This window comes from Mus caroli, chromosome 1 (genome assembly GCF_900094665.2).
Source record: "Mus caroli chromosome 1, CAROLI_EIJ_v1.1, whole genome shotgun sequence".
NCBI classification, from domain to species: Eukaryota; Metazoa; Chordata; class Mammalia; order Rodentia; family Muridae; genus Mus; species Mus caroli.
The window spans coordinates 178,044,150-178,057,028 of NC_034570.1; the positions used below are offsets into that span (position 1 = coordinate 178,044,150).

General features: G+C 39.4%; 1 protein-coding gene across 11 annotated transcripts in view; it reads left to right on the forward strand.

Annotated features, from left to right (window-relative positions):
- The window catches only part of Esrrg (estrogen related receptor gamma), a 606,111-nt gene extending 593,549 nt beyond the window's left edge, over positions 1-12,562 (forward strand). For all 11 annotated transcript variants that reach the window (XM_021166361.2, XM_029477729.1, XM_029477722.1 and 8 more), the window contains one exon: positions 8,571-12,562. In XM_021166361.2, the coding sequence (XP_021022020.1) occupies positions 8,571-8,815 (245 nt within the window). In that variant the 3' untranslated portion in view covers positions 8,816-12,562. The remainder of the gene's footprint in view (positions 1-8,570) is intronic.
- The last annotated feature ends 317 nt before the right edge of the window (positions 12,563-12,879 follow it).

Below are 12,879 nucleotides of genomic sequence, written 5' to 3' on the forward strand. Positions count from 1 at the left end.
CCCTGTGAACACATCCCTGTGAGAGCATCCCTGTGAACACATCCCTGTGAGAGCATCCCTGTGAGCACATCCCTGTGAGAGCATCCCTGTGAGCATGTGCTGATTCTTTGCTTAGATATACCAAGGTTTTCTTTTTGTATTCAAAATTTTAGATTAACATAAATGAACAATTATGTAAAAAATTATTTGGTAGAGGCCTATGTGACTTTTTCCTGCATGGCTGTAAATGTTAACAGAAATCACATTTGTTTATGCTTTAATATTATTTTAACCATCTGCTTTTATTCAATAGCCACCAATATTATGCTTTTGTTTGGTGAACAGACAGTTGGCTTCCTGATAGGGGTTTTTATATTTTTAGTGAGCACATTTTATTCAAGAATAAATATGAGTAAAATTAAGTGTTTTTTTTTACTTTTATATAATACTTCTAGAATAAAATAAATACGGATAGAACACTATTAATACTATTTTGGTCATCAGCTTAAGCTTGGGAATAATCTTAGGAACCTCATAATTGAGGACATTCCTCAGGACACATTGATTTGTATACACAGTTCACAATTGTAGAGTTTCTAGTGACAAATGCTGTGATTTCTTTAGATGACCGGAATGGGGCCATATTTAGGATATTTGAATACTTATATAAGATTAGCTTAGTGTCTCTCAATCATTTTTATTATCACACCCTTAGGGGAAGCTTTTTGATAAGCTTTTCCTTATAACTTGCTAATTAAGTAGCAATACCACAAATGTGTGTGTATACACACACACACACACACATACATACATACATATATATATATATATGGCATATATTTGTGATATTTTTTAATCTAAGGAATTTTTTGTACTCTGTGAGTCTGTATTTCCTTCACTTTAGAGAACATGGTTTCGAGTCATAGTTAGTTTCTTAACTCTAAAGTAAAATAGGTGAATTAAACAATGTCCAGCATCAGTAAGAGACATAAACCAGTTGAAACCAGTTATAAAAGTGAGGTAATAAGGTTTTGAGGTAGGGGATGTTTGGTTTGGAGACTGTGAGCTGAGCCTTCAGGATCAATATGTTAGCATCTCCATGAAGCTGCACAGTGAGCATAGATGTCACTAACAAAATCCCTTTCCGTCTAAAGGCCTTATTGGGCCTCTTAGGCAATTTTAGAAAATGGTGCCATTTCTCTGATGTTCTGGACGTAGTTTTAGTTGCTGGTCCAAAGGGTATACTTGCTTGATCGTTTGTTTTGGGAAAACCTTTCTGTAGCCACCTCTTTTAGAAAACTTCTCTTGAGGAATCTCCCTGCATGTCCATGCAGGCGCCACGTTCAGCTGATGAGCACTTGTAGTCACTGTGAGACAGAAAGTTGGACGTCTCATCTCCACTCCTGACACATTGCTTATATCCCACAAACAACCATGCACACTATGTTTCAGAGGGTTCAGTACAGAAAACTGGGTAATTCCTATCTCACCCCAAGAAACCTAAACTGATCGTGTTAAATTGCTTCAGAATTTGACGCCTATACTTCATGTTGCTGCCTTTTGATAACTATAATAGTCACCCCTTGGTATTTGTGAAGAATCAATTCTAGTTTTTTTTTCCTTAAGGATAGTTACAAAGCCTGCAGAGTATCAATTTGTATGTAAAATAGCATGATTTTATATAACCCATACCTGTTTGTTTTAGTAACTTAGCTCTAGAGTACTTATAAGTGGTACCAGATAAATTTAGATAAAGAGTTGACATATGGTGTTGTCTCAGGAACAGTGACAGGAAAAACTATGTGTGTTCAGTGCAGACATAATCCATACCTTCATTTTAAAAATACATTTGTGCTCTCATCTCTGGGGGTCAGAATTCCAAAATCAGTTCATCAGGTGTACTACAAGATATGGACAGAGCTCAGCTCCCCCTGATAATTCCAGAGAGTCTGTTTCCTTAATTTCTCTGGCATTAGTCATATTCCACAACATATCATCTGCATCCATTCAACCATCCATCCATCCATCCATCCATCCATCCATCCATCCATTTCTCCATTTATATATCCACCCATCCATCCATTTCTCCAACCATTCATCTACCCATCTATCCATCATTCCATCCACCCATCTATCCATCCATCCATCCATCTGTTCATCTATCATCCATTCATCAGTCCATCCATTCAATCTATCTATCCATCTATCTTTTCATTTTGCCTTATATTTTTGAAACAGTGTCTCACTATGTAGTTGAGGCTACCCTTGAGTTCTCAGTCCCTACCTCTGTGAACCCAGGCCTACCCATTGCTACCCAGGCTCTTCCTCCATCATAGAAAGCCAGTGGTGTAGAGGTTACCTTCATGACATGGCTGCCTCCTTTCTATTTTGCTTTTATTGGACTGGATATTCCAAGATAATCTCCCATATGAAGATTATATCTTAATAGCATACAAAGTTCCTTTTGCCCTAATAGGTAACATTCATGTGTTCTAGGATTCAGGACTTAGGCATCCTTGGAGTCAATTTTCAGTCTAACACAATGAATATATAAGCAAGTTCAAAAAAAAAAAAATAAGACTGTGAAGTAGCCAGGAACCGTTCAAGATGCCTTGTTCTAGGGTTAACCCTCTCCCTTTCTTCCAAAGTAACTGCTTTTAGAGGCACTAAATATAGACTTTTGATTCAGATAGATGCACTGGATTCTCTAAATGTAGCAGAAATAGATGCAAGAGGGAAAGTTACCTCCAGCCTAAAGAGTAAGCACATGTACTGCACCTACTGTCCTGGCTTTTGTGGCCACCACATCCTTGTGTTTGCTATTAAATTGTTTATGCTCAGTGACTGCAGTCAAGACTTGTTCATTTATCCCCCCAAAAATTCTATGGATGGACTTTAGAATCAAAATGTATAACCCAAGTCTGAATATCCCTGCTTTCTTTCCATCGTCTTTGGTCTGTTGTGGAAATTGCAACAGACCTCCTCACAACCTGGGTGCTACATACACTCAAGTCCTTGCCCAGTGGCACCTGCAGGTAGCTCATTGTTCAGTGGCTGCAGGGGGAGGCAAGGACAGTGACCTCTCTACGATGTCAGAGCTTAGGGTGTGGATGACTCAGATCTGCTCAGTATTGGCTGTGGTCTCAATTTCTGCCTGTCATTCTACCATGAGATGCATATAAAGTCCTAGAAAACTCACCTGCTCTTTAGCTGCCAGTTAGATAAAAGTGGGTCTATATATATATATACATATATATGTATATGTGTGTGTATATACATACACACATAGGTATTTGTGCATATTTAGTGACTATTAGTCAGTCACAAATGTTATCTTTATTGAAGCTTAAGTTTGTTCCAAGTTCGTCAGTGGTTGATTTCTAGAAGGTTTTTTTTGAATGACTTAGTGGTTTTACTTTATAGTTATGCCATTTGGTGTGACATTTTAAACCAGGGCCAGATGGTAATCTGGGGAAATGTTAGGAACACCCACATTATGTAATCATTTGGGTTTGGGGGAGCAGTCTTGAGGCCCACCTTGTCCTGGTTTGTGTTGCGATGCCACACGTTTGGCTTTGCTGCCTGGTTACTATAAGGATACTTACGATCAGTGCCTTTCAATCTTTTATTTTGTGGGGAAGCCATTCTGTCAGTGAAGGCCATTTGTCTTACAGTTACCCAGGGGTCCTGGATGGCAGCTGGCTGCTGACCATAGAATCACTCTAGAACACCTTATCTAGTGTTCCTAGAGAAATTAAAACATCACTTCTCTTTTAAGAAGACCTCTGCTCATTTCCATTTTTTGTTTCGCTTAGCACATTCTTGTTTTAATCTTTTAAGGTTCAGGGATAAAAGTCATATTGATCATCACCTCTCTCTTGTAGGGTGATTTACATCGCTTGTTACAATGCTGGGTATTGACACCAGGTCCTTCCCACATGCTAAGAAAGCTCTTGGCCACTGGACCACATACCCTGTCCATTATAAACTCTCAGTAAAGTGACCATCTCTGTCCCACAAAGTACATTACCAGTTATGATTTTTCATTCTCCATACTAGACGACACTGGACATGCATGTCTATTCTTGATACTCAGTTCCGGCTCAGCATGAGACATCATTATAGATAATGAGTCACAAGCAGAAAGTCACTTCCCAGATTGAACTGTGACCCTCTGAGCACCCATGCCCATGTCCACCGGTATAGAAAAGGCCAATGCTTACTACACTTAATGAGTAAAATCTAAAGCCTTTGAATGTTCCACCTATGGCAATAGATGTGTTTCATCCCTGTTCTGAGAGTCAAAGACAGGAATGGCACCCTCTCTTATGGTCTCATTCGTAGGCGACTATATCAAATATTATGAATACTATATCAAAAATATCAAATATTATGGAACTGGAGAGGAGACTGGGTGATGAAGAGCACTGACTGCTCTTCCAGAAGACCTAGGTTCAATACCCAGCACCTACAGAGTAGCTCACAACCATCAGTAACAGAGTCTCCGGGGATATGAGACCCTCTTCTGGCCTCTGCAAGCACTGCACATACATGGTACACAGGCAAAACACTCACTAAAATTAAATAAACAAATAAATAAATAAACACACAAATAAAACAATAAAACTATTGTATATAGTTACTCATTAAGGTAGTTATTAGGGGTTGAAACAACATATTATATATATATATATATATATATATATATATATGATATAAGATATATATCCTATTTGAGCTCTGGTTACATTTTGAAATCTTAATTCATTTTAATAGCACATATATATTTATTATCCTATTCAGTTGTCCTCAACGAAGAGTTAATGGTAAGTTGTGGACCAAGTCCCAGTACCTTGATTTGGTGGTTCAGGACTTGGGCCCAGGCATCCAAATTTCTGACCAGATGAACTAGTACTCTTACTGTGTAGCCTTGCCCTGCCAAGTGTGTTCATGACCGGATGTATCCCTGTTATCACATTTACTCTGTTTCCATCCATTCTGATTCTCAGACCTGCTTCCTTGGAAACATACTTGAGAAGAAACAAGTACCAACAACCAAAGCCAGACAATCACCCAATGCCACTTCTACTGATTCTGGCATCTGCATGTCCACCGAGCCCAAGAAACAGAGCAGATTAAACATTACAGAACCAACACTTGAACTAGGGCCCCTAATGGAGATGGATATTTCCTTCAGCAGTCTGCCAGCTGAATCACGGTCTAATTAAATAGTTCAGATTTAGTGAGTTTGCATTTGAAGTATTAGCAGATCTGAGAACGAGTAAAGCTAAAATGAGTTAGAATCTTTTCTGTAAATGGGAAGTTAAATTATCATAGTAATTTGATTAAATCATTTTTAAATCTCTCCAGCTAAATCACAGCCTTTAAAGAATAGTTTGAAGTCTTAATTGCTGTTTGTGAGCATATCGCTCTGCTATTTGTTCTCGCCTCATTTCCTGTGACATCCGCTCGTATATCTCCCTAGGCCAGGCCAGAGTAGTGGCAAAGGAAAAACTGAAAAGCTAGGGTGGCAGGGGCGGGGGGAGCTGCAGCTGGCTTCCCATGTTTAAATGAACACCACCTACAAAAGAGAAATATGCTCTACTTCATTACAATAATTATAACCCAAACCAAAGGAAGGCACTTGGAGACAGACTGGGAAAATATGAAATAGGTATTTCTCATCATTAGACCCATCTCTTGTAAAGCAGTCTTCATACAACTAGAGATACCATTGCTTGGAACACTGTAGAGGAGACTGCTGATAAAAACAGAAAAGTCCATGACTGTGTTCCTTGGGCAGTTCCATTTTCATTTGGAGAATAAACACTAGCATAACTATATTTTAGAAGCTGAATTTTATTTTATTTTATTATTTTATTTTATTTAAAAAAGGGAAACTAAGTTTCCAGTGCTAGTGAGATAGTCCAGTGGGTAAAATGCTTTTCTTACCAGCATCAGGACCAGTGTTTGAGTAACAAGAAGCCATGCCAAAAGCCAGATAGGGTAGCCAGAGCTTTCAATCCCAGTGGTGAGGAGGCAGAGACAGGAAGCCTCCAGGGACTCACTGGCCAGCCCGTCTAGCTGGCTTGGCAAATTCCAATCTGTTGAGAGACCTTATCTCAGGAGACACAGTAGATAGTTCTTGAGGAAGGTTACAGAGAAGTGTATGTGTGAACACATGTGCGCTTACACACCCCAAATGCATAACACATATACACACACAAATAGAACAAACTAAGTTTGAGCCGGAGAGAACACAGATGGAGGGTCATTAACAGGGCAGGTGACTACAAAGCCGCTCCATCTCCACCTAGTCCCAGCTCACTGTGGAAGGTGACCTCTTGAAGCTCCATCATGGAGTCTTCTAGCCATCACCCCGCCACTTCCCTTATCCTCTAGTATCTCCCAAGATTACTGTCACCTGGGGAGAAGGAGCAAGAGGAACAATAGCAGGACTTCCAGGTGAGGGTCTTGTCACCCTTCATTATGTTCTTCTGCAAAGCAAAGCCAACAAGTGATCCATTGGTGTTAGCATAGACTCCTGCATCTCTGTGTTGTATAGTAGCCAAGGTTACCATGCTGTGTTAATCTGAGTCCCAAGGTAGCATCAAAACCACCATGCAATCCTGATCTACTTGGTATAAACAGTGCATAATTTTAACAGACAGAAGAGTTTTTAGGGTTTTTGTTTAGTTTAGTTTTATTTTTTTGATTTAAAAGAATTTATTTATTTATTTATTTATTTATTTATTTATAATCCACCCATTACCCTTGGACCAGCTCCTGTATGCTGCCTGGTTGGTGGCTCAGTGTCTGGGAGCTCCTAGAGGTCCAAGTTAGTTGAGACCACTGGTCTTCCTATAGGGGCACCCTCTTCTGCTTCTTCTATCCTTCCCCCAACCCAACCACAGTGGTCCCCGACTGCAGTCCAATGGTTGGGTGTAAGTATCTGCATCAGTCACTTGCTGGTTTGGCCTCTCAGAGGACAGCTATGCTAGGCTCCCATCTGTAAGCACATCACAGCATCAGTAATAGTGTCAGGCTTTAGTGTCTCCCCACGAGGTGGATCCCCTGTTGGGCAGGTCACTGGACCGCCTCTCCCTCAGTCTCTTCTCCATTTTGGTTCCTGCAGTTTTTATAGGCAGGAATACTTCTGGGTCAGACATTTTAACTGTGGGTTGGTAACATCACCTCGAGAGGCTCCAGACAGAACAGTTTAACAGCATTTTACTGGTTATATCCAGTCGTCCTCATTCCTCTGCCTCTCTGTTTTTATTTGGTTTTATTACAAGGTTCTGTTTAGTTTACTCTGTGATCTATGTTTGAATTGTGGGAAACTTGGGCTAACTACATATATCTTCGCACTTGACATTCACAGTGAAAAGGGATTATTAAACATGAAGAGTCCCCGAAGACTCCATTATGTGTAATTAACAGATAAACTGTCATCGGAATCAATAAAACGTGCTAAATGATTCAAACTTGTATATAATTAAGTGTCTGTTTTATTTTTTTATCCACATTTCACATTTCTCACAAGGATAATTACAGCAACCTTGTTAACCCTTTTTGTTCCTGACTACATTGGATTGTTAAATTAGTCAATTTAGGGGCCGAGTTCACTATTACAAATGGGGAAAATATTTCACAACTAAACGTAATCTGAGTATATAAGAATAACGTAATAAGATGTGAGCAATACATTTAAGATTTTGAAGCATTAGAAATGACAGAGATATCATATAGTCAGGGTTTCCATGTGTCATGTGGACTTGTGAATTACAATCTTGGTCATTATCTTTTTAACCTTTGGGAAATATGAACTTTTGGGTAGAAATTTGAGATTTAAAATTTATCTTTGCTAACATTTAGAAATTTTTAAAATAATATTTTTATTTATTCTTTGAGAATTTTTTAGAGTAGATTTTGATCATATTTATTTCTCTTCCTCCCCTTATTCACCTGTGTTATAAATTCCTTGCTATAGTTCTTTGTTAAAGAAACATGAAAAGGTCTTAGGGTCATACTGCCAAATGTCTGTTAAAGTGTTCTGCTAGTCAATATGTAATGTATGCTGTAAATACACACATATGCACACACACACACACATATGCAGATATAAAATAATTCTTAAATTCTAAGCTCATATTGAAGATTACTAAGTGAAATTTAGGGGAAAACATACAGGGTTTGAACCAGCTTTGACCCCTGGGTACATAAGAACACCCACATATTTTATTTAGAATGTTTTCATCTGTGTTCCTTGTGATATTTCTTTATAGTGTGTGTGTGTGTGTGATAGAAAGAGAGAGTGTGTGTGTGAGATAGAGTGTGTGTATGAATGTGTGTGAATGTGTGTGTGTGTGTGAGTGTGCATATATGAATGTGTGTGAGCACTGTGTGAATGTGTGTGAGCATGGATGTGGATGTGTGTGTGAGTGTGTGAATGTGTATGTGTGAGTGTGTGTGACTGTGTATGAGTATGTGTGTGGGTGTGTCTCTCTGTGTATAAAATAAATGGCATTTTGTTTGGTTAGCTTGGTTTTGCAATTTCCATGATGGCTGACCTCTTCTGCTTCCCTGTCCAGATTCCATGCATATAGAAGATGTGGAAGCTGTGCAGAAACTTCAGGATGTGTTACATGAGGCCCTGCAGGATTACGAGGCTGGCCAGCACATGGAAGACCCTCGCCGTGCAGGCAAGATGCTGATGACGCTGCCGCTGCTGAGGCAGACCTCCACCAAGGCAGTCCAGCACTTCTACAACATCAAACTCGAAGGCAAAGTGCCCATGCACAAACTTTTTTTGGAAATGCTGGAGGCCAAGGTCTGACTAAAAGCCCCCCCTGGGCCCTCCCATCCTGCACGTTGAAAAGGGAAGATAAACCCAAGAATGATGTCGAAGAATCTTAGAGTTTAGTGAACAACATTAAAAATCAAGACTGCACTGATATTTTAGCAGCCACAGTACGATGCAGCCTGCGGATTCCGCCACATCTTCCTGATAGGTTTCCTCTACTTCATCCCACCATCCTCTGGCCACATCCCTGCGATCCTCCACTCTTCCTTGTTCTATTATTATGTTTGGCTTCTTTCACTAATAGTTCATTTTCCCTCCTCCCCTCCTTCCCTCCTTTCTCTTCCCCCTCCCTCCTCTGTCTCCCCCTTCCTTCCTTTCTCTTCCTTTCCACAATCTCCTCCTCTTGCCTTGCTCTCCCCTCTCTTCGCTTTCTCACATCTCCTCCCACTCTGCATACATAGTCAATACCTCTGATTGTATGGAACATTTCTTTTACCTCTTGCATCTCTTCTCCATCTCTTCCTTCCCCATTATTTTTTGTTTGTTTCCTTTCCTTCCTTCTGCTGCTGAACTCTTAAAAGCAGTCTCTAACTGGAGAGAGAGAAAGAGAGAGAGAGATGGAAGCCAGCCCTGCCAAAGGACAGAGATCCATACTATGGATGCCAGTGAACTTGTCATGAACCATGACATCCCCGGTGAGTAAGGAATCAAAGAGAGAACCGTACCTAAAGTACAGTGCAACGCAAACGGATCGACTTAGTGCAGTATTAGATTCTACGGGGCAGCCTTCGATCAGACAACCTAAGTGGCGGCATTGGCTGCTTCTCCTTGCTTTCTCATCTAGATCAGTTACAGCCATTTGATTCCTTAATTCTTTTGTCAAGTCTTCCAGGTGTTGGTTAGTTTAGCTACTATGTAACTTTTTCAGGGAATCCTTTAAGCTTTATTCATTCATGCAATACTAGAGAGGGGTAAGGATACCGCAACCTCGTGCTGGCTTTGAACAATTGAACACTAATGAAGGACAAATGAACCCTGAAGGAAGATTTTTAAAAATGTTTCGTTTCTTCTTACAAATGGAGATTTTTTTGTACCAGCTTTACCACTTTTCAGCCATTTATTAATATGGGGATTTAACTTACTCAAGCAATAGTTGAAGGGAAGGTGCATATTAACACGGATGCAATTTATGTTGTGTGCCAGTCTGGTCCCAAACATCAGTTTCTTACATGAGCTCCAGTTTGCCTAAATGTTCACTGACACCAAGGATTAGATGATACCTACCGTGACACCGAGTGGTCCCATCCACGAGCACTGCACATGGGATCCCTCTCTGTAGAATTAGCACCAGTACACCTCCCTGCTGGGAGGGACAGTCGCCATACGGTTTCTAGCTGCCCTCGTGGTTAGGAACAAGATGCTGCCTGTATACAGTTACAAACTCTGTCTCAGAAGGAGCTGTGAGCCAATACCATTTCAGAGGCAATAAGGCTAAATGCCCGAATTCAAACCAACCAACCATCAAAGACAGCAGACGCCTGACCAAATTCTAAAGTCCTGATCCATAGGAGTCGATTCACTTAGGGATGGTGGTTTAAATTAACCTGCAGGTTTGTTTTGTTTCGTTGTTTGTTTTCTTACCAAAAGCTAAGCCAATAGATGTGCTTTTTCAACAAATATGGTCACAGCACGAAGGTCAGTCAGGTTTCAGACTGTAACCAGGTGTAATCGAATGAAGAAATCAGATGTCCCCTCCCGAAACCTACAGTCGCCGAATAACCAGAAACCAGTAACCTCCGTAGAACGCTTTACCAATGGACCACTGTTAGTAGCTGCTCTCTGTATTCTGTGGACAGTCTTATTCTATGTACACAGATGTAATTAAAGTTGTACTCCTAACAAACAAAAGAATAGTTCAGCTTCAATGTTCCATGTTTGCTGCGCTTTTCTGAACTTTATGTTGCATTCGGAAACTGTCGTCTTGTTCTCGTGGCGTTTGGATTCTTGTGGTGTGTGCTTTTAGACACAGGGTAGAAGTAGAGACAGTATTGGATGTATACTTCCTCAGGAGACTACAGTAGTATATTCTACTCCTTACCAGTAATAACTAAGAGATTGAAACTCCAAAACAGTATTCATTACGATCAGACACACATCAAAATCATAATAATATTTTCAAAAAAGGGATAATTTCTCTAATGGTTTATTATAGAATACCAATGTATAGCTTAGACATAAAACTTTGAATATTCAAGAATATAGATAAGTCTAATTTTTAAATGCTGTATATAGGCTTCCACCTGATCATCTCTCAGATGTTGTTATTAACTCGCTCTGTGTTGTTGCAAACCTTTTTGGTGCGGACTTGCTTCCAAAACTATTGCTACTTTGTGTGCGTTAAGCAAAATACCTTGGACTGAGGCTGTCTCAGCGCTGTGCTAGGAATACTGTGTATCTATCATTAGCTATATGGGAATATATCGTAGATTGTGGTTCTCAGTAGAGAAAGTGACTGTAGTGTGACTCTAGGTAAACCATCTTTAGCAATTCATTCGGATGGTCAATAACTTGAAATTGATAGCTGTGATAAGTTAAAAAAAATTGGCAAATCCCTGACTAAACATCCACAGAAAATACAACTCCTGGGGGGGGGGGAAGGTGCTCATCCTGTAAGATTCTTTCATCATGTAAGTGTTTGAAACATTACTTTGCAGAAGGTTTATGCAGGGTTTAAGTTACTACTACTCAATCATGCTATATATACACAAATGGAATATAGACAATGTATCCACCGTTTCACTGAGTCACAGAGAAGTATCTGAGCTTCAGAAGCCAGAGCCCACACGTGATCAGATGAGACAGAGGCACATTTAAAGAACAAGGTACAATGTATAGTTCTCCGTTTAGAAGACTTGGCCTTTTAAAACAACAAAGATCTCACAACTATGGTGAAAACAACAACAGCTTCAAGTGTGGATCTAAAGAAAACGCACAGGTTTAGGGTAAATACCATTTGTACCTTGCTCAAGCAAAGTTTATTGTTTTGGTTTTTGTTTTTTGGTTTTTATTTTTCAAGTTTCCAGCAAGACCGTTTAGTTAATGCCAGCTGTCAGGAAGATACCAAGGTGTATGTTTTAGCCATGCAATTTGCAGTTTTATTTTCCTTTTAGGTTTGTCCTTATTTAAGGCAGTGCAATTGTGTTGGCTTCTTGTAGTGACTCTCGTGTTTTAATCAAGCCAGATTGTTGTATTTATTCCACTATTTTGCATTTAAATGATGACATAAAAGATATAAAAAATTTAAAACTGCTATTTTTCTTATAGAAGAGAAAATGGATGTTGGTGATTGTATTTTAATTATTTAAGCATCTCTGTTTACCTGCCTGGGACAACATTTTATGGCAGTCTTATGTGCAAAGATCGTGAATGGACAAAACAAAAAATTAAACTGCTTACAATGATCCAGGAGTTGCATTATAGCCAGTAGTAAAAATAATAATGATAATTAATAATAATTAATAATAATAATGAAACCATGTCTATAGCTGTAGGTGGGCATCACATCTGTAAAGCAATCAATTGTATATTTTTGTGATGTGTACCATACTGTGTGCTCCAGCAAATGTCCATTTGTGTAAATGTATTTATTTTATATTGTATATATTGTTAAATGCAAAAAGGAGCTATGATTCTGTGACTCCAATCAGTTCAGATATGTAACTCAAATTATTATGCCTTTCAGGAGGATGGTAGAACAATATTAAACAAGCTTCCACTTTTTGCCGCTGTTTTGTGTTGTGTTTCATTTCTCCCTCGCTAACGAAACAAACGGATTAACAGTGCCCTTTGTTGCCTCTCCTCAAAGAGTAGCTCTGAGGACCCGGTCCCTAAAAATAAAGTAGGACTTTAAGTAAGAGCTATATAAAGGCTTGTCAAAATGAATTCTAGGGTGCCAAGAGACATTTTGCATATTTAAGGGTATGCAAAGTGTCTCATGGCACATTAGAATTCATTCTGACAGGCCTTTATATAGCTCATATTTAATCTTAAGCAGCCCCACATCATCCTGCATTACTCAAAATCATCGCCTCTATGTC